The sequence below is a fragment of the Ursus arctos genome, unplaced genomic scaffold (assembly GCF_023065955.2).
Source record: "Ursus arctos isolate Adak ecotype North America unplaced genomic scaffold, UrsArc2.0 scaffold_22, whole genome shotgun sequence".
Taxonomy (NCBI): Eukaryota; Metazoa; Chordata; class Mammalia; order Carnivora; family Ursidae; genus Ursus; species Ursus arctos.
In genome coordinates this window covers 41,534,106-41,556,619 of record NW_026622897.1, presented here as the reverse complement: position 1 = coordinate 41,556,619, position 22,514 = coordinate 41,534,106, and the positions used below count along the sequence as shown (strand labels likewise).

The 22,514-nt window shown below is 39.4% G+C and overlaps 1 protein-coding gene across 2 annotated transcripts in view; it reads right to left on the bottom strand.

The window, feature by feature from the left end:
* CTSC (cathepsin C) overlaps positions 1–22,024 on the bottom strand; it is a 35,120-nt gene extending 13,096 nt beyond the window's left edge. The window contains exons 1-4 of one of the 2 annotated variants that reach the window (XM_026518294.4): positions 21,520–21,817; positions 19,539–19,684; positions 14,721–14,805; positions 10,723–13,096 (exon numbers count right to left, since the gene is read on the bottom strand). In XM_026518294.4, the coding sequence (XP_026374079.2) occupies positions 13,086–13,096; positions 14,721–14,805; positions 19,539–19,684; positions 21,520–21,691 (414 nt within the window). In that variant the 5' untranslated portion in view covers positions 21,692–21,817 and the 3' untranslated portion in view covers positions 10,723–13,085. Of the gene's footprint in view, positions 1–3,340; positions 3,508–10,722; positions 13,097–14,720; positions 14,806–19,538; positions 19,685–21,519 lie in introns of those variants that run through there. The other variant, XM_026518293.4, reaches the window with a different exon arrangement.
* Positions 22,025–22,514: the final 490 nt, after the last annotated feature.

Here is a 22,514-nt window from a genome sequence, read left to right as displayed (position 1 = left end):
AGTTTTTCTAGCACCAAAGCAAATTTGGGTTTGGTTCATAAATGAAGAGACAATCTATGAGGAGGGCCCAAAAAACATCCTTCACTTTTGCCTGAGGAGATGCACATATATACCAACAGCCTGGAATTGGAATGTCTCCTATAAAAATAAAAACTCAAGTTAACTAAGATATACATATAGGATGTTCGATGAAACACTTTCATAACAGCAATAAATTGTAAATAACCTAAATCCATGTTTTAAGATGACAAACGATTAAATAATGTTACTTCATTTACTATATAGTTTATTCAGTAAAAATGTACAGAACATCATTTACTGTGTGAATATTAATTAAAGGAAACCTCACTAAAATGGAGTAGGGAGGTTGGCAGGGGAACTAGCTCTCATGCCCTATCACTCTTCATCAATTAGAAATCCAAAAGGAAGTTAGGAATTTTGCATGTGGATACTATTTCACTAGCCCAGTAAGAGGAACAGGCCAGCCCATGAGAGACAGTCACAACTTTCCCCTGGCAACAGCCCAGCCAATGAGAAGCCACTATACTTCCAAATCCAAGTTTACTCCATTGGAGTAAACTTTTTGTTTATAAGAGCCTTCCCAACTCCCTCCTTTCCTCTATAAAAGAGCCTGCTTCTCCTTTGTTCTGCAGGTTTGCCTACAGTTTTTGGTGTAGCTTGCTTGTCCCACTTGCAATTCCCAAATAAAACCATCTTTTGCTGGTGAAATAATTGGTACTTTTATTTTTAATGTTAACAAGTGATATGGAAGAGTATTCACACTATATTAAATAATATGGCAGAATATCAAAGAAGTTTACATAGAATTAACCACGTTTTGTGAAAATATATTTATATTATAAATACATTTTTTAAATGCCAAAAATGGTTCTGACAACGTAGGATCACCACCTTTCCCCACCCTCCATAATTTCTACAATGCACCTAACTTTGTAATAATAACAAAAGGAGAGGACGGTAGAAACTGTGTATCATGTACATGTAACATGGAAAACATTACTACCATAGGATGCAGAGAAATTATTACATTGGACCTGGGTTTATATCCTTGTTACTCAAATTGGGTTCTTGAGTCCAGTACTAGCTGCAGCATCTGGAAGCCCGCTAAGAATCCAATCCAAACCACCTAAATCAGAATCTACATTTTAACAAGATTCCCAGCTGATTCTTAAGAACATTAAAATTTGAGAAGCACTGTTTTCCCTGTTATCAAATGCTTGGATACAGATATAAATAAATCTAACACAAAGAGCATGCTTACAAAGCAAAAAGATCGGGGGAGTTGATTAGTCACACAATTCAAACATGTATCAAACCTATGTGCTAGGAATTACAGAATACACCATATTATTTCTACTAAAGAAGATTCTGTCACTTAAGTGTGACTTATTATCCAAGACTTCCCAATTATGCAAAGCAAGATACACCTGAGTAACATCTAGGCATACTGTAAACTTTTCTCTCTTTTTATTTAGATGTTCACTGAGGAAGTATTTTGATATAGTCAAAAAACCCGGGAGCACTGAAGATAATAACAGAGATGTGCAACTATATTCATAATGTTTGTATGTTTTTATCAAAGTTCTTCCCTTCTTGTTGCAAAGTAGAAACCAGAGAGGTAGCTTTACTAAAGAGATTTTAAAACTGCCTGTATCATATTTCTGACAACACTCATACAACAACAAAAACAAGTTATAGTTGTCTCTTTAGACACAAGGGTAAAATTTTAAATTGCAAATGTATATTTTGAAGTATTTTCTACTGATGAGTCACTATTCATTTTGAAGTATTCGCAAAGCAGTAACTCAGCCCTACCTCCTTTGCTTTATCACTGACATCTAGCAAACATCAGACACTGCCAATTGCATTACAAAAAACAAGCTAGTTCTTAAACACTTATTGTCAGTGTTTAAGATCCAAGGATATTAAAAATAATGTACTTTACTATGGGATGACAGATCATTAAAAGCCAAAAGGGACCTTGAAGGTAATTTAGTCCCCAGTGTTCATTGTATAGGTGAAATAACACAGGTTCTGAGCACTCCAGCTGGTAGCTTCTTCGTTAAATGAGGCAACGTTTGAAATAATCGAAAAGAGCACATCAGTACATAGCACATCCTAAATGGTAGGGTGAAAAGCGAACGGTTTAATAGGAAATGTATTCTTCAAGGATGAAGCCAAGCCAAGCAATTTAAAAGGTAAATTCAAAATGGAGGGGATGGATTAGTTTAGATCTTGGTGAGTACTTTCCCAGACAAGTACAATTTGTCCTCTTTAAACTCATGTCCCCAGCCTCTACTACAGAATCATTCATTACCAGCATGGCCTGGCTTGGGAGGATTTATTCATATGTACTTTCAGTGGATTTCGTACACTAAATGAAACAGAAAAAGTTGCTACCATTAATATCCATTTATCTTTTCCTTCCAAGTGAATAAAATCTGAAATCTCTTGTGTGTTTCAGTTACTTAAACTGAACCTTATTTAACAAAAACATTAACTGCATGTTGTAAGTTGAATTATGTCCTTTCAAAATTCACAGGTTTTAAGTTCTAATCTCCAGTGCCTCTGAAAGGGACTATATTTGGAGATATGACCTTTAATAGGGAAATTACGGTAAAATGAGGTCATATGGGTGGTCCCAACCCTGATATGACTGGGTGTGCTTGTGAGGAAAAGAGAGTAGGACACAGACAGAGGGAGGCCATGTAAGGACATGTAAGGACACCAGAAGGAGGTTGCCATGTCAAGCCAGGGAGAGAGGCTTCCCAAGAAACCAAATCTGCTGACATATATCTTGAGCTTGTAGCCTCTAGAACTGTGAGAAAATAAATTTCTGTTGCTTAAGCCACTCAGTCTGGAGTCCTTAGTTATGGCAGCCCTAGCAAACAACTACACTCCACAAATACTAAGAATTCTTATTTCGGTTATTCACTGCCTTGTGTAAAATTTATTTCAATTAGTATCACCTACATTTGTTGCAACATAAACATATGTATCTATGAGTGTTGTATAACATGTTATCACATGGCAATAATAAAATGATTTTTTTATTAGTCACTGCAATTCTATAGTCTCTCATATAAATTTCCTTTAAAGCCATCATTGGTCCATTACTTTCAGAGTGCTGTGAAAAAAATACTTTCTTCTCTCAGTTCCATTACTCAACACTAGTGAAAGTTTTATAGAATATGGCTTCTGTTTCTAAGTCAAATAAATTTTATATAATCAAAATAAAAATTCTAAGAACTAACCTAGACACATACTTCTACATACTCTAAAACAAAATTAAATGTATCTTCCACTGGTGGCAACTCACTTTTCCTGGAGCCTCTCTGAGTGTGCTGTGTTCACCTTCACTTTCTCAGGGGTAGTTCCCACCTTGGTTCCAGTGAAACATGCCCAGTTCCGGCCCAGCACGTCATGCACCCATCCGGGCAGCGTCTCATTGCAATAACTGGTTACTGTGTGACCCTCTTCTTTATACTGCAATCAAATCAGGGAAGGAAACATCAAGTGAATCGATATTCATCTTTCAGGTCCATTTCCTGGCTTCCATTCATAGTCAAGATGCTTCTTTTTCATTTCATCTCGGGAACCAGCCTCTGCCAACCAAAATAAAAACTTCACCCTGAGAGGTTACATTCTGAGAATTAGCCTAGAAAAGGATGAGAAATAAACTGTTCTATGATTACCATCAGTGAGTGCCAAATGAAATTTACATAAGAAAACAATTCTGGGAATCAAAAGCAGGGAAAGAAACATTTTTAGAGCATCTGCCACATTCCAGGCCTTTTACAAAAGTTCCCTCCTTCAATCCTCCCAGGAAGCCTATGAGGAAGGAGGCTTGGATAACTCCATTTTACCAGCTCAGAGAGGCTACGGAGCTCCTAAGGTAACAGAGCCATGAAGTGGCAGAGACAAAATTCTGCTCAGGCTGTCAGACTATATTTTTCTACCCACAGAAGATGGACTCCAACAAACTACAAAACAAAGAGTGAAACATTTCCATACCACTAAACAAAATCCTTTCTTCTGTCAATCTCACAATCGAGTAGGACATTCTGATTATAGGGAGCTAAAAGGAACCTGATTATTAAATATTCTCTCCATTTAATTTCACAAATATGGCCCTTTTTCTCATTGTAAAGTTAATACTGAAAAACACCTACAAAGTGATAGATCTGGGATTTGAACTCATACTTTGGCTCCAGAGCTTACAAATCCTCATGCATAACATCTCCTCATGGAGGAGGGACACATAATCCAGAATGACAGCAAAGAGTGTGGGAGGAAGAAAGGAAAAAATAATGCTAAATTTCAATGAGGGGGGACTTGGGCTGATTTCAGGCATTGACTTAATCTCATGGAACAAAAGCCCAAAAGCAGTCAGACAACACATCAACAAACTGGCACAGCAGTCAGCTGTGTTGCAATACTTTCCAAAAGTACACAGTAGGTTATTTTTGGTTCACGGGCTATCATTTGCAAACTCCTAATTAATATGACGGGATATTACTTTACCTGTGTGCAGGGGTTGGAAAGCTTCTTTTTTAAAAGCCAGAAAATAAATATTTTAAGGCTTGCAAACTATAAGGCTTCTGTCAAAACCACTCAACTCTGCCACTGCAATATAAAATATGTAGAGGGAATATAGATGTGCATGAACTAGGCTGTGTACCAGTAAAACTCTGTGTACAAAAACAGGCCTGTTGTTTGCAAACCCCGAGTTTAGAGAAATGTAAGGGCTAAACTGTACTTAAAGTAAAATTACCTTATTACATCAGACTCTCTCTGAATTTAAATCATATTTAGGAATGGAGTTAAAAATGTCTGGCTTTATAATCCCAAAGAGCTAGATTTGAATCTTGGGTTTCACCACCCACTAAACTCTCAGCACAGGAAAAGTTACTATGGACTACTCATACTTACACTTTGCATACTGCTATTTTTATAGATCAAAAACAGTAATATGGGCAACCTCGTATGATGTAACCTAAACCCCTTAGCGTTGTATTCTGTTTCTCTTTGGCACAGGCCCTTGATCATGTTCCCCTCTCTGTTGCATGCTGGACAGACAGGCCAGGGGGGCTAAGCCAAGGCTCCCCACCCCTGAGGTTTTAGAAAGTGGTTTGACAAGACTTTGAAGAGTTCTTGAAATGGACGTTATAGAAACTGTCAGATACACATAAATGAAAAAAAAAATGCTAAACATGGAAGACACTTATTGCAAGAGAACAGAAAACTTAAAAACAAAACCAAGAACAGTGTCCTAATTGTTCATCTATAAAAATAATTTGTAAATTAATAACTCAAATAGTACTGTATAGCATTCTAAATGATAAATGTCAGTTCTGTAGGAGAGGTGAGCAAAGCAGGGCTAGAGAAGGCTGCCTGCTTCTGTGAATATAGTTTTACCGAGCACAACCAGGCCCACTTGTGTCTAGGCTGTCTATGGCTGTTTTCACACTACAGTAGAAGGACTGCATAGCTGCCTCAGAGAACACAGACCCACAAAGCCTGAACATTTACTATCTGGCCTTATAAGAAAAAGTGCATCGATCCCTCTACAGAACCATAAAAAAAACCAAACCTATGTTAAGAAGAAAAAAAAATTACAAGACAGTGCTTAAGTTGAATACAAATACATAAAATTTTTCTGAAATATGGTTTTTAAGAAATGGAAACAAAAGGTGAACTAGGTCTCTGGGTGGAATTTTCTTGTTTATAAAATGAAGACCGTTACATAAATTTTGTGAAATTAATCACTTTTAAAAAATACCCTTATTTCCTAAGAATGAGACTCACAGCCTACAAAGTCCTAGAAGAGGTCACCCCTGAGGGATGGTCCAGGTGTTGTTAGAGGCTGCTAACATTCATCTGTTTGGAATTAGGATTGCACTTTCTGGGAAAAAAAAAAATTGTTATTTACACAACCTATTTTGTATTTTGCTAAGTCCTTTCACTTATATCAAGTATTTATTGGTCACATTTTTCCCAGGAATTGTGCATGTCCTAGGCATGCACACACATATGTACTAAGGTGGCCCCAGCCCTTAAGAGGCTCACAATTCAATGAAAGAAACAGATGTAAATAATTCATTACGACATCATGTGGTTCGAGAAGCTAACCATGCTGGAGAAGCCCAGGAAACTTCCCCATCTCGGCAGAAATTTAGATCACAGATAAAATAACTTTCCCTACATACCAAAAGAGTTAGGGGCATTCAAGTTGGAAGAACTGGGCCCCATGTTTTTCATCAGTGTGGTTTTGCGCACCTGGTTGACACAACTGAGTCATAGTTACAAGCATCATGTCTAACACCAAATGAACTGTCCCTGTGACAGGAAGGCCGCCTTGTTATTTCAAAAGTGGGAAAAAATTCACCAATGCATGACTGGTTTCGCTACATTCGCTTACCATATCTATTTAAGGACTCTAGATTCCTCATTGACATTACAGCATGACAGCATCTTCACATTTACCTATCACTTCATGCTTTGTAAATACTTGACAGTCTTAGGGGTTCAAGGAGACAGAGAGATAATATACTCTCAGGGGACAAAAAAAAAGAGCCCTAAAGAAGGTGGTCAAATGAGAATTTATAACCAAGGGCTCCTAGACCCAAGGGTTCTTCCCCATACTGCATACCACTTCTTCATACCCTTTGTCTTCTCACAAAGAGCTAGAAAAGTAAACATACTGGTCAATTGCCAAACACAGAGAGGAGATGGCTAGAAGCCATGCAGCAAAGGTTCAAATCCCAATTTGCAGAGTTTTCCGTCTGTATCATTTGAGCCTCACGATGATTCCTTGGGATAACAGGCATTACTCTTCTCATGAAAAAAAAAAAAAAGTGGCTTTGCAAAAGTAAATGGAGAAGGGAGAATTCAAATATGGGCTCACAGGTGATAAGATCATTGTTTCATTCACTGTTTCCTTCAAAAAAAAAAAAAAAAAAAAAAAAAGCTGGAGAAGATTAACTGACTCCCATGAGTCAGGTCCAAATTGTTGTCCAGGCCCTTTAAGGGCCACCTACATTTCTAGCAGTCCTAATGGGCAACCGTCCTTCCCCACGGGTCGGGTATCTATGTTGCCTTGGCTTGTTCAGTCTTTTTACCATTTTTTTGCCAAAGGCTTTTGACTGGGGGCGGGGGATAGAGGTCAAGGATATGGTCTTCAGGCTGGACTGCCTCTACTGCGTGCGGCTCTGCCCCGTAACTGGCCACGTGATCCCAAGCAGGTTAATACTTATTCTTTTTGTGTCCTCAGCCATAAAATCAGGATGATGATAAAAGACTCCACCTCATAAATTCTTTTATATACACTAAGCCATTTCATTTTCACATTAGCTTATGAGGTTGTTCTGTCCTCGAACACAAGCACTGCGAGAACAGGATCTTTTATTTGGGAGCTAGGTAACTGGCATTAGAAAGAAATTAGTTACAGAATAAGTGAATAAATGAATGAATAATAGAATAGAAAGAATAACAACCAAGACCCATTTAGCAATAACACAAGAAACTCAGAAAAGATAAGAAGTTTGTAACAGAAGTGTGGTGCTTCTAAGATATTAGACAGATCCTGAAATTACCTTACAAAAGGTAAGACAGGGTTGTTAGTATCACTGTGCAGGACTTGGGAGAAATGAGGAATTTACCACACCAGAAGCCACGGGCTCAGGACCTTACAACCTTGAGAGGACCACACACTGGGCCGTTACTTTCTTGACTGGAACATTCTCACGGTATCTGTCATTTTTTTGCTGCTATTATGAAATACTTATGAGATTTCTGACATTATTACCAATTAAGAAGCTGAAGTCTTGGTCACACTATCCAGCTTGAAATGTAGCCAAAATTTTTTTAAAGAATTTTCATTTATGTAAACATCAGTTTCTGAATACAGTCTTGCACAGATGGCATAACTTAAGATTGTATTCATTTATGACAATTTCAACAAATACATAATTTCATAAAATGTAAAGAAATTCCACACACCAGCACTTAGGGTTAGGAAACTACTAGGATCCCATACATAGCTATCCATTTGCTTCTTCAAAATTACTGCTAGATTGACGAACACTCTCAAACCTCCTCAAGTTCCCACTCATTTTATCAACTCTCCAATTACATTTATCCAGTAATATTAACTATCTGAAAAAGAGCAGACTGGGGTATTTTAGAACTTAAGTTATTTACCCTGGATCTCTCCCAACTGCTTTTTGACACTGAGGGGTTTCAAATCAACTTGTTCCACTGGTTCCCTGATTAATGATACACTTGACAAATATTTCAATATTTTATGTAATGCACTGTGAGAAAAAAGCAGTTAAGAGGACGTTGCCCTTTAAATCCTATTCCGCCATTTATAATTTATGCAAACTTGAGCAAGCCACAACTAAGGAGCCCCAATTCTTCACCTGATAATGGGAACAAAACCTACACTTCACTGGATTCCCAGGAAGGCTAAAGAGGACACTGAAGTGTGAAGAGTTTAAAAAGTTATAAAATACTCAAAAAGCAACAATGTAAATACTACTACCTGTTACCATGGGGGAAACAAAGTTGTCTTAAGACTTTATCTTTGCCATGGAAGAATTTAAACACTAAACCCAATCTGTCAACTGAATAGTTGGTATGGGTACTATCCTGTCAACCAGTGGCTTCCAAAACAAGGCAAGATGATCCACTGGAATACTGGGGGAAAACAGAATTTCTATTTACATTTGTAATTATATAAATAAAACTGAAAACGCACTTCCACCGTTATTTAATATCCAAAGCAACACTGGCACCACCTCTCGGTTTCAAGGTCTGACGTTCACCTGCCACACAGCATGCTTAAGTTCTTTTGGAACTCTGGAGACAGGTAACCTGCAACGGTCCGGACTGGGCATCTTCCCTTTTACATGTTCCTGCCTAAACTGCTTTAGGTACTTACCTGCTTTAACTAAGCTAATTCTCACAATAGGAACAAATAGTTTAAAATACTTGCAGAGAAATCAGAATTTGCAAATCAATGTAAGCACACATAAGCAAAAGGCAAACTTCATTTGCCCTATTATTCCTACTAAGTTTTTGAAATCAGATGTTCTGAAATGGTTCCATCACTGCAGTATTCAGCTGTCCATCTTATTTATCAATAAAACAAATGTTTCAGTTAAAATATGTCTAGCTACACTTGTGGTGAGCATAGCATAATGCACAGAGTTGTCGAATCACTATATTGTACACCTGACACGAATCTAACATTGTGTGTCAACTATACTTCAATTAAAAAAATTGCCCATTAAATTGTCATCAACCCTAATACCAAACAGCAATTCTTCGAAACATTACTAACCTTTACAACTTCCATACTTTTAACAAAATGGATCAAAACTACTGAAATCTTTTAAAGATTTTCAGTAGAAAACTGTGCTTCCAAATGTTGAAAATTTTCAGTATGAAAATTATAGGTAACAGACTTATGATAATGAAACATACCTTTGTATTATGTTCAAAGGATATCGTCATGAAATATGTTTTGGCAGGACCCACATTTGTGACAGCAAGTGAATCATATATTTAATCATTTCATAGTATGCCATGTGTTTGACAGCAAACATCAGTATAGTACGACATGTATATAATTTTTTAAATGTACTTTTTACACACTGTGGAATACATAATAAAAAATTTGGAGAACCGGGTCTTATCCATCCAGATCATTCACCACTTCCGAAAAGAACACCCCGTGTGAAGTTGAATGATTTAATGGTAAACCATATACATATATTACATTCCAGTAATACTGAATAAAAAATGTTTCCTGGAGGTTTGCCCTTTGTTTCTTGTACATATCCATGTAAATATAGATGAACTGCTTTCACTTGCTGTCAGGTCTAGAGTGTGAGTAAAGCAAAACAAGAGAACAAGGCACATTTTACTAAATTGATACTTTGCCAAACTTACCTAAGAGTACCACATCTTTCCTTAGAAACAGACTTCCCTCTGTCAGTTTCAAGGATTAGCTCTAGTTTTCTAACTAGATGTAACCATTTGTTTAAAAAAGTTGAATTTCAAAGAATTCTGAAACTGCCAGGAAATCTGAAGGAACTGGCAGCTGGATTTGCATGTGGAAATGGAGGCTCATAAATTTGTTTCCAGTGTTTATAAGACATTCAGTTTAAACAAAAATATATATCCCAGAACTAGTTAAAACAGCAGTTTGTCACTCAACAAAGTAGTTAAAGTCCCTTGGCTCATTCCTCACTTCCTCACTCATCAACTGTTAAACTGTGAGACTGGGAGAAATCTGAGAGTTCACCTAATCTCACCTTTGGCTGGTGCCTCTCACTGTTCTCAAGATAGGGGAAGGCAGGACCAAACCTACAGCACTCCAGACCAGTTCTGGTTGTTGCTTCTCCAGGCTTTGGGGAACCACTGCGATCATAAAGCTATTCACCCTGACAGCTAACTTAGTTTTGAGTAATTCTGAAAGTTAGAACTTTAAGCCCTATCTTGGCCTCTACAGTCTCACACAAAAATTAAAATGTAAACAAACAGAATAAAATCTAAACATCTCCATTGTTTTCTCCCATGTCATTCAACAAATTTGGCCTGAGGGTCCACCACAGATGTTAAGTACAGAAAGGGAACAATACTCCCAGAAACACATCAATGAAACAACAGGACAACACAACAAATATTATTCAATTTTCTTTCTTCTACAGACATTTATTAAAGGTCTATTTATCACGTATCACACATAGGGAACAAAATGGTTAGTAATAAAGAGTACATGCCTGCCCTCGGAATAAAGACTAGAGAAGACAAACCAGCAGTCGTGACAAAGAATGCTAAGCAGTATTATATCATGGTGCCTCCTAACACAAATATCTATAATTCTGTACACACCAAGTCTTCTCCATAATCAAAACATTTACGTGCAAAGTTCCTCAGAGAAATAGGAAAAAAGTCTCCAGTAGAGGTGATTTTAAATTCCATATGAGATACATTTTTATACACACTAGCTGCTTTGTCAGTATTCACATCCTGGAAATTAGGTTGAAAATACACAACTCTTTCAGAACTCTAGAGACAGGTAACCTGGTAATTTTTTTAGAACACAGAACCAAAAATATAAACATAGCATCATTCCTGCTTTGTGCTTCCAGAATCCTATAGAATTCTTTGTAAGCTGATAATACTTCTGAAAGTCTTTGAAGAGACAATAAAAGTGTGGTCAATTTTCCAAACACTTACAAAGTCCTGGGTAACTGGGTTCTGAAGGCACACAGGGAGATCTACAGATTTTCAATCTGGAAGAAGGTGAAAACATGCTATCAAATCACTCCATGTCTACAGCAGTTAGAACAGTATTACCTGAGCAGAGGTGACTGCAAAGCACAACGTGAACCAAAATAATGGCATTTCTCCCCCTAATGGAAAGAGCTGGGAGGGTTTCACAGAGGCGGCATCAAGATCCTGAGTGATGAATTATCAGGTCCAGAGGTAGGATGGAAGAAAGTATCCAGGTATAAGTAGTTGGGTATATAGTTACTTCACCTTTAGAAGACATGATCTTCCCAGAATAGCAGAACAGTGCCTCTCAGAGGTCATAAAAAAGTTATCTGAACCAATAAATTAATGAAAATCTGGTATCTAGAGATCCCTCCATTGAAGCAAAGATACAGGAGAAAAACTCTCCCAGAAAATAGGGACTAGGTGTAGCCCCACATTTTCAGTTTACCAAGGGTGATATTAATCAATTCTGAACTGAGCAGGAAACTAGTACATTGTTTAGTAGGAAAGAGCTGAAAGATAGCAATCAGTGTGAACAATAGTGTAATTGAAAGAAGTCAACTTGGCAAGGGTACTTAATTTGTAATTAATTTGAAGCTTACAAAGCTCTCCTTCCAATTTGGAGGACAATTGAAAGAAGGTAAGTTTTCCTCTTGAAAAGGACCCTGGTTTAGGAAAGAAAGGAAATAGCCTAATTTGGTGAGGAAACAAACTTTAAGCCAGTTCTCCTAAAATTTCAAAAGGAGCCGATGCAATGCAATTCATTCTATTAAACTAGCATTCATGATATTTACGAACTGGGATTCACCAGAAAAATCTACTGAAATGTTACTTCAAGTACCATTATTTCTTTGTGAAATGGCTTTTCTTTTACTCTTTAGCCCCAGGGAGGTCTGTAGGCTTGAAACACTAGCCCTTGTCATTTTACAATTAGATGCTGTGAGCTTAAGCACTAAGAGACTAATTTTCCCTTTCTATAAAATGAAGCTAGTGATATCCACTTCATAAGATTCTTGTAAGGTAAAGCATGTTAAGTTCTTAGTACAAAGCTGGCATCTAATCAAAGAACAGACCAAAAAAAAAAAAGTATTAATCACCACATCTTTCTGGCCAAGGTAAAATGTAGGCCTGTGATCTGCAAAGATACCTTTCATCAGTTTGACTTATCTCAGAAGACTGTTCCCCCAAACAAGCTCTCCACAGAGCCATCTTTCCACCAATAACATATCTGGGCGTCTCAAGATGTCCCGAAGCATTTTTCCTTACAGTAGGTGCTGGGGTTCGTCAAGGCAATTACAGAAAGAAGGTACACATGAAGATAATTTAACTGGGAATAAAATTCGCACTATGAACAAAATCAAACACAAAACTCAAATCCTAATCAGTTTGGAAAAAATCATTTCAATAGAGTAATATTCAAAAGGGAAAAACTTGAGTTGCGTATCGTTCCTTTCATTCAAAGGCTGAATGGTGAAGCCACCTAACGCTTCCAGACTTTTCTTTCCATTTTCCTTTGTAGTCTCTGGTTGTTCACATTTCAAAATGGCGGTTGCTGCTTTCCAAGGAAATGTTCAGGAGGGCAGCTGCCTTGGAGGTAGGTCACCAGGACGCCTCAGCATTTTACAGGCACAGAAAGACTCCAGAAGGGAATGTAGCTGCCAGAGGCCTCTGCTAGCTGTTAGAGGAAGGCAGGTCCATGGCTGCATGCTGCTCTGCCTCTTAGCCCCAAAGTCTGTGTTTGGCTGTTGTTTTAAAAGAGCCCCTCAACAGATGCTCTATTTAACAACTAAAAGACAATAAAAACTAGAGTTACAAGCCAACAAGGATCATACTGTCTCTTAAGAATATTTAATCATATTAATTTAATTTTTAAAAAATTAAGAAAAAACAGTACTAGTATTTGAAATGCTGGTAAATTTTTAATGCTATTTAAGACATTCACAAAAAGCTGCCATTCTCAAAAGCCGAATGCTTAAGCAACAGGTATCATGCACACAGCCAACAAGCTCAAGAAGCACATGCAGATGCATTTGAAATTAACTACCACTGCATAAATCTAATTTTGAAATGTACTTAGAAGAAACAGGCTAATCTAGCAACCCAGATACATTAACATGTATACCTTTCAAATTCTACACAGAGGCTTAATGCTGCCTTGATCCATATTTCCAGGTATAAGGCTATTTATCCCATTTACAGAACAAATACGGGGCGGGGGAGTTATCTTCTAATAGAGGTGTCCTCCTAATTAGAAGGAAGAGTGAGAGTTTTAAGACATAATTTTGTAAACTGCACAAAAAATGAGAAGACATCATTTTTTGTGAGGAAAAAATGGTGATTATTTTGGGAAAGTTTCCTCTTTTATCTTCCTAAGCAGCTACCATCCACTATATTAAAGATTCTGAGAAGTTCTGAAATAAAGGAGACTATTTAACACAACCTATACTTATTCAACTACTAGGAATTCAGAAAAAAAAGAGCTTATTAATTTCAGTTCTAATTTCCACTTTGATCCATTCATAGTGGCTGCCTGGAACCACCTCCAAAGCTTCACAAGATGAAGTGAACAGAACGGATGAGCAATTCCTACCCAGCAGAGATGTGGGCCATTTTTGGGCCATTAACAATTTGGAAAACACTGTTACAGGATAAAGCCATGGAGTTTTCAACACTTCCCCCCCCCGCCATTCCCTTTTTCATATTCCCCTTATGTATTTAGGAGTTCAAAAAGGAGATAGGGAAAGGGGAAATAACAGTGTTAAAATGCAAGCAATGGTTAAGTCCCTATCAACTTTACTCCCTAACCACCCTTTGCTGATAAAAATGTTAAGACCTCTAAACTTATGGATTCAGTGAGAATGATGATTTAATCATCTTTTCTAAGTGTGAGGAGAATGTAAAGAGTGAAAGAGAGCCTCTTCCTCCTAGTCAGTAGTCTGTTCTGAGCCAGGAGCCAGTTTGAAAAATATGGGGGAGTCTCCCAGGGATGAGTGGCAGGTATGCGAATTTCTCCGGAAGAACTGCCCTCTCTACTGGAAGACACACCTAAAATGTCAGAGCCTCATGTGGTTCCCTCTTGAGTCCTTTTAGGGAAAAAATGAGCAACTCCAGGAGGCACGACAACCTCCGGCTGACCTTTTCTTAACTGAGTTTTGACCCGTTTGGGTTCAGGTCTGCTTAGGTTAGGAGCATATCATACTTGGGAGAACCAACTCGATGTGTGTGAAGATAATGAAGTGAAAGATAAAATAAAATAAAATAGTGCAGGCAGGTGAGAAGTAGCAAATAAGCAGGCTCAAGCAAGAAATGTGTGCGAAAACCCTAATCTCTCCAGTGTCCATCTCCCTCTCCCAGATGAATCAACAAACATTGCTGGCTTTTAAGAAGTTAAAAATTTCAATGAAGCTCACCCAGTGTGTTCCTCAGATGTCTCAAATCATGTACCCTCACAGTTCCCAGCTGCATGAACAAATGACTGATAAAATCAGTGACATCCTATGAAGAGTTCACAATGGGAAACTAAGTCATCATGTTAAGTATCACCATGAAACAAAATTAGGCATGGACTGTTAAACTTCTGATCCTTTCCCTAAATTGAAACACTCTCAAGAGTAAACCGCAAGTTGTTAAAATTTAAAAAAAGACAAAATCTGGATCTCAGTATACTGAATCTATATTAAAACAAGTAAATTACCTGAAAAACAAATATTCTGAAAGCTGAACCGTTAGATCTTAAAAATGAATCCAGAAAGCAGAGTGAAAAAATGTGACAAGATTCCCAAATCTTTAATTGTAGAAACATGATTGACATTTCTGTCTGAGGCAACAAGCTGGAAATTTACAAGTCACTAGGACACAAAATGGGCTATAAATCCTCTGGTAGGTAAGGCTTTCCCAACATACGGCTCATTTCCAGTACCAACCTGCTTTAGAAACACCCACAGAAGTGTTTTTTGCTTAGAGTTCTAAGACTGGTGGGACCCAAACAAAAATCAACAAAGCGTGCTTGATGGTCATAAGATAAAATTTTCAACCATGGGTCTAGGTTCCCTTCTACACATCTTCCTCGGCCCTTGTGTGGCTTGATCTTCAACATGAAATCAGTTCCTGCTCTACAGCTTCTTTCTATAGCCCTGGAGAAAGTGAAATCAGAAGCAAGAAAAGGCTAGAAAGCCTATTCAACTTGAGGGTGTTCTTTGGGACTCAGTCTCTTTCATATGATTTCCTTCCTCTGTGCAATTAGAGTAGACGGTGTGCAGAGGAGCTTTATACATGCTCATCATAAAAGATGAGCAAAATACATAAAAGCATTAAAAAAATCATTTATCCACCCAACACCAAGTCAGCCATAATTAAACATCTCGTTTCATTACATTTGGTTTTCATTTAAGAGGTTGGCTGCTTTTAATCTGCAGGTACTCTCAAAGGGTGGAGATCTGTTGGGTTTGCCAATTAGAACCAAATGGTAAAACAATTAAATTTGATGACTCTTAGAAACCAGCCTGCAGACAGTACTATCATTTATTTTGGCCACTACATTATTTTAAAAGAAAACTGAATATGAATGCCTCGAAGAAAGTTTCCATTTTGTCATAGGTCTGATTACTCCTTATTGTTTTATTACATGAAGGTCATTTCAAATGCTTAAGTATCTGCCTGGGTGGGCCCCAAATTTGAGTTTGTAACCCCCCATAAAGCGTTCAGATAATTCAATGTATGCAGGAAGTTGAGTAGAAAAACTTATCTTCTAAGAATATATTCCTAGTGCTTCCTGACAAATTCAAACCATGCAAAAACTTTCCGTGTCAAGATTTATCTCCTTCCAAGCTTTTATCTAGCTTGAAGTCATATGCAAAAAATGATCCCCACTTCACTCCCAATGTCTCAAGCAGGTAAAACCAAGTGAAAACAAAACAAAACAAAAACAAAAAAAACTTACAAATCATGAAAAATGCCCATCTTCCAGGTGAGGCCTGAGAACTTAATAAAGCAAATTCCTAGCAATAGTGGTCTCAAAATTGCTTTAAAGTTGGCATGCAGGGAGAATGATGTGGAAGCTGTCTGCACTGTTGAGCTGTAGGATAGTCTGGGGAAAAGGTGGACCAGCAGCCTAACAGATTACTCTGCATAGATCAGCTGCTGGGCAAACTCTAGCATCAACAGTAAAAGACAATCACATGCAAATGTGCAATCTAATGAAAGCAAATCTGAAGAGGGCAAAAGGAAACAAGTGGTAGGGTCTGGTATGAGTCAACGGAGAGATCTGGAAATCCACTTGATTTGTAGACTAACAGTGTAAAAAATAAAGATGATAGATATACATGGCACAAACATCAGATGTTCTCTGACAGTGGCAGGCCGAATGAATGATGTTGTAGTTTACATGAGACATTTTAATCAACAAATACTGCTTATACCTTGGTTAAGTCTTCATTTATAAGAATAAATTTTTATTTTCAAATCTATTTTCTAAGTCTGTAGAAAAAGCCACATGTGCTTTGCTCATTTCAATAGGTTGCTCATTTTTCTGGAGTTAGAACCCAACTTAGTTTCCCCAGAACCACTGCAGGAAATGCCCTGATGCTTCTGGTAAACACCAGCAAGCTGTGTTAGCCAGGGTCACCAAACGTGCTTGCCTTTCCTAGTATCTAAAGACAATTCCAGGGGCACCTGGGTGGCTCAGTTGGTTAAGCATCTGCCTTCAGCTCAGGTCAAGATCCCAGGGTCCTGGGAGGGAGTCCTGCATCGGGCTCCCTGCTCAGTAGGGAGCCTGCTTCTCCCTCTGCTCCTCCGACCCCACTTGTGTGCGTTCTCTCTCTTGCAAAAATACATATTTTTTTTAAAAAATAAAGTCAATTCCACTCTATCATTTTTCTTAGATTTTTACAAATTCAGTTCCCCATTATCTTGTCAGCTGGATTTGCTAAAAGAACATAGATTTTATCACTCTGAAAAACATGTTGACCTAGTACTTGATTAGGTTAAGAGAAGTTTTAAAGCCAAGTATCATATATATTCTACTCTGTTTATTGAAATTATGGTCCTATCACAAAGCCTAACTATTGTCTAGTCAGAGTGATTGATTTCTCAGCACAAAAACAGCCCTGATAACGGTTCTGGTCAAGTAGGCACTTCAAGAAATATACTGAAATCAGTTAATGGAAGAACACTCTTCCTATTTTTATTCCTAATCAGAGGACGCCATCCAGGAGCCTGTGATCAGGTAGGGTTTTAGCCCACAACAGTATATATAGTGATTCTCCCCACACGGGGTCGAGTACACTTATAACCTTATTTGGCTTTATAAAGTGGCTCTCTACTGACCTATGACTTATGTTCTGGTGACTTATGTTCTGAAGCTACAGAAAAATACCAAATCTGCTTACACTGTGATTTAAAGAGAAACAGATAGAGGTATTCGGATTTCTCCTCCAGCCACTAGCTGTTCCATCTGTCCCTACCAATTTTGGATTCTTCTTTAAGCTGAGAGCAGACAACCTGAGAGACAAGTATTTAATATAGGGAAACTGCCCATATCTATTTCTGGTTATTGCTCAGGAAATTAAATGGGTGACTTTAGAAGTTTGCCCAACAGTTTCTCCCATACTGTAGAAGGGAGGAATGAGAATTTTTCTAAGCCAAATGGGTAAAACTTTACTCATCTATACTTATATTCAACTCCCATCTAACACTTAAATAATTTTTTATTCAACCTATTTCTCAAATGAATTCTACTTCAATGATTCATTTTCATTTTTTAAACAAATTTTTGACCAAGTGCCTAGTATGTGTCAGGCAAAGAAGAACAAGGGGGAGAGAGGGTGGAGTACATAGTGAACAACCGTCTTGAGGATATCCTTGTACATCAATTCCATAGGCAAGTGGTTCTCAACCACAAGGCCAAGAACTCCGAAGGGCTACCTCGGAGTTCCTCCAAGGTCTGCAGAGCCCCAGGTTCATCAATATGCAGACAAGAATTATATTGGAATGAATTGCACTTAACCATCGGTGTATTACAACTTCAAAAATTCACACAGATACTGTCATTTTTTTAAATACATAGTATCTAGAAGTGATAGTAAAATATTTCATAACTGGTCAAGCATGAGCTCCAACTACTAAAATGAACAGCTGGCCCTCAACAGCCAGAATGGATAGATCAGGTCCCACCAGCTGATTATCAGAGCAGCCAATCCAGGCAAGAGGGGGATAACTTTTTCCTCTTGTTCTCTCTTTCCTTTTTTCATGTTAAAGAGGGATTCTCACGGGGGTAAAAAAAAAGTTACTATTCTAAGAAAAATACTTGGTTTAGATGTAACAGCATATTGTAGTGATTAAATCACAAGAGAAATCACAATAAATTTAGAGGTCACGCTCTTCTTGGTGCTTTGTTTTGCATCCTCTTACCAGAATCCCTACAATTGGCTAACTCTTAGCAGGTGTTCCAAAGGTTGTAAACCCTACTCCATGGAAAAGCCTGTGTTTGTTTGTACTCTATTTATAGTAAGAAGAAACAGCTTGTCTCAGACTTGTGTCCTCAATTTACTTAAACCAGGTAACACTCTGCTAACAGAAGTTCCAAGTTCAGAAGGATATCTGGGATGGACTGCAATGTGTGCTAAACCATTTTATGCTAGAATATATCTGCAACTGGAAGCAATGTGTTAGAATAGAAGAATGGACAAGACTTCTTCCCCAGTAAAAGAAGAAAACAAGCTGGACTGGCAGGGCTACCTTTTACTTTAGCCCAAGGAGTAACTCAAGTTCTCCATCTCTTTGTCTCAGCTTAGTAAAGTGAGTTATTCGCATTAATGTATCTAGCACATTCTAACAGACTGTGCCCGACTACAATGGCCCAACTTACCATCTTGGACTTTACGAGGGTCTGAAAGCTATACACATTCAGTAGAAACCAGACTTTGAATATTGAGCTTTTCCTGGGCTAGCACTGTGCAATAGCATACTCTCTTGTGATGCTGGGCAGCAGCAGCAAATCAGCCAGCCCCGTGATCTCAAGCCACAGTGCAGGGCTCGAACTCAGGACCCTGAGATCAAGACTGGACTGAGATCAAGAGTCGGAAACTTAACCTACTGAGCCACCCAGGTGCCTGGTGATGTCACTTCTCGTTATCTTCTCAATCTAAAAATCAAAATTCTGAGGGTCTGATTAGAAGAAGCTTCAGATATCAAATTACTGAAAATACAAATGCATTTCCAACAAAACTAACCTTAAAAAAGGCAAACCACTTGTAGTCATTCAACACAATCTCAAAGCCTTGATTGTAAATGATGGTGAAATGGCCGGTATTGCCAAGATCATCATGTGCTGTGTCCAACTTCTCAAGATGCACCACTACTTTTTTTTCTGGTGGTCCTAAAAAAAAAAATGCACAACAAAGGAAAATTATTTGGACTTCAAATGGGAGGAGAAATCTCTTCTATAATTTCCATTATTTTTAAGCGGCTTTCCTTTCATGCTACCAGATTTGGACCAGTCTGGCTTGTGAAGATACCAGTCTCCATCCTGTTGCTTCCCTCTGCACACTCTCACAGGGGTCTCAGGAAAGCCTGGAAAGTGAGGGCTCAACAGACAGAGATATGTCAAGTAGCCCAGCAGGCAGAGACCCCAAAACATACAGCCCTTACCTTCCCAGAACATCTAAACACTGAAGAAATTTGTCCACTAAGGAAAAGGAGGAATAAGGGATGTTTAAAATGATACACAGAAATGGAAAGAATACAAGATGCTAATCAAAAAAAAAAAAAAAGGGGGGGGAAATACAAAATATAAAAGGATCTGTTATCAGATTATAAGGACAAAGGAAATTATCTCTTCAGAGAAGAAAAGGGGTATCTTTTTCCTCAATGGCTCTACAGTTCAGAACCTCAGAATCCAAATCCTTCCACAGTATTCAGCAAACTCAAGGTTTCTATCCTATAAAGTGATCTTGTGCTGATAGGAACTAAACTTTTAACTTGCAGAAGATGGGGGCGCAGATCTGTGTGCATCTTTACTAAAGTCAAAGGTATGACTTATAGGCAGAGGCTGCCTGAAAGGGTTCTGCTGCATCCATCAGCAGGTTTCACATTTTGGACAGTTTTTCCAGGTTTCACATTAATGCTCTGAAATAGGAGATTGCATGAGCACAATCCTGATCTTCTCCTTCGGACCTCCACATTCCACTTTCAATACAGAAGATGTTTATAATGCCCAGGATCAGGACATGCCACACAGTCATCTGGAGTTGGACAGTTGAATAGGTCTGTTTTAGTAACAAATGACCTGGCAGTCTTCGTTCTGCTGACAAGGAAATGCAGCAGAGATTCACTCACTCTACACGTGCCACAGGGTAGTAAGGGTTTGGGCAGAACGTAAGTGCCTCTTTTGACTGGAGATTGCTTTTTTCCTTCTCCAGTCACTAAATTCTTTGTCCTCAGTGCAGCTATGTTATCTGAGGGCACATGGAATATCCCAGCGGTGTTCTAACACTAGGTGTTTATTGAGAGCCTTCCAAGAGCCACACATTGTGCTTTTCTCTGGGCATTTCCAAATATTATTACCCGCTGGAGAGTTATTTAAAAAAAAAAAAAAAGAACGGCAACAACGAAGAAACGGCGGGGGGGGGGGAGGTGGCGGCGGCAACTTTTATATATCTTCCTGCAATACACGAAACTGTGTGGCGCCATACCTAAACTTTTCTTTAACTAGCAGCATCAACACACGTGTGAATCAAAATCGCTGGGCATAAGGGCTCTTTCCCACATGCTAACAAAAGGGGGAAAAAAAACCCCCAACTTTTCTTGCTATACTCGCCAGCGTTTGAGCTCATTTTCCATGGGCAAAATTTTTAAAAGTGCAGTTTGGACAGGGAGATCAGAAGACTGCACGGTCTCAACTCCCTTCCAAACTAAACAGACCAAAAAACAAAAACTAAGAGGGGGAAAAGTTCCTGAAGGAAGTGTTTAGGTCCGATAATAATCAAGGAAACTTGAAGTCAGAAGTTCTCAGCTGCTGAACTTTGCCTTCTCGGCCCTGGAGAAGGAAAGGGCACCCCAAGGGGCTCTAGGTCCACCCGGCTTCCTACCGGCCCCGGCCCCGGGTGGGGGCGCTCTATGTGGGCGCTGCGGGAAGAAGAGCTCGGGGACGCAAAAGAAGGAGTCCGGGACTAAAGCGGGTAGGGGGAGAGTCCGGGGGCGCCGGCGGCTTACCCATAACCGAGCAGTTGATGTTGCGCTGGGAACCAACAGGGCCCACCTGGAAGACCCACGTGCCCAGCAGCTCAGGGTAGGTGCAGTTGGCAGGTGTGTCGCAGTGCGCGGTGCCGACGCCGGAGAGGAGCAGGAGGAGGGCGGCCAGCAGCGAGCGGGGCCAAGGACCCATGCTGGCGGGGCTCCGGAGGGGAAAAGACGAGATGCGTAGCCAGACAGCAGAGAGCCGAGAGCTAGACGATACGGACAGGACAGCGCGTGCCTTAAAATAGCCGGAGCTGCCGGAAACCCGCGGCCGACGGGGGCGGGGGCGGGGTCTGGGGCGCCGGGTCGGGGGGAGGGGCGCCTGGGAGCAGCTCCGCCCCGCAGGTGAGGCCTCCGAGTACCTGCTGCTCCCGCCCTGGCTGTGGCGAGACCTTGAGCCCGGAGAGAAGCGAGGCACACGTTCTATGACCATGGGACGTCTCAAAATACCATTTAAGAGCCACAGTGACTTTGCTCCTTGAAAAGTAACGGGGCGGGGTGGGGGGGACTTGGAGAGAAAGAGAATGTGTGTGGGCGGGGAGGCGGCCAAAGATCAAAAAGTGGTGGAGACAAAGTGGGGGGGGGAGGGGAGACTGAAGAAGGTGAGGCAAGGGGTGGAGGTGGGGAACAGACAGAAAGTGAGTCCCAGAGAGGGAGAGGTCTAACCAGTGAGTTTTTTTTACTTGCTTTTCATCCCCACTTTGTCCTCAGCAACTCAGTCCCCCGCCCCCGAAAAAATTTTACTTGCTACCCGCAGTCACCCTAGCTGTTTGAGAACTGCTCCGCCTTCCGTTTTCCAAAACTTTCACAACCTTTTTTTTTTTTGCTTGGTTTTGTCTAGTTTCCTGTTAATGTTGTTTATTATCCACAAGAGAATTCATTTGTAGTGCAAACTTGCAGTTTTTGTATATTCGTTGTCTTTTCCCCCTGCAAACTTTATTTGATTTAGTTAACACAGACACGCACACACA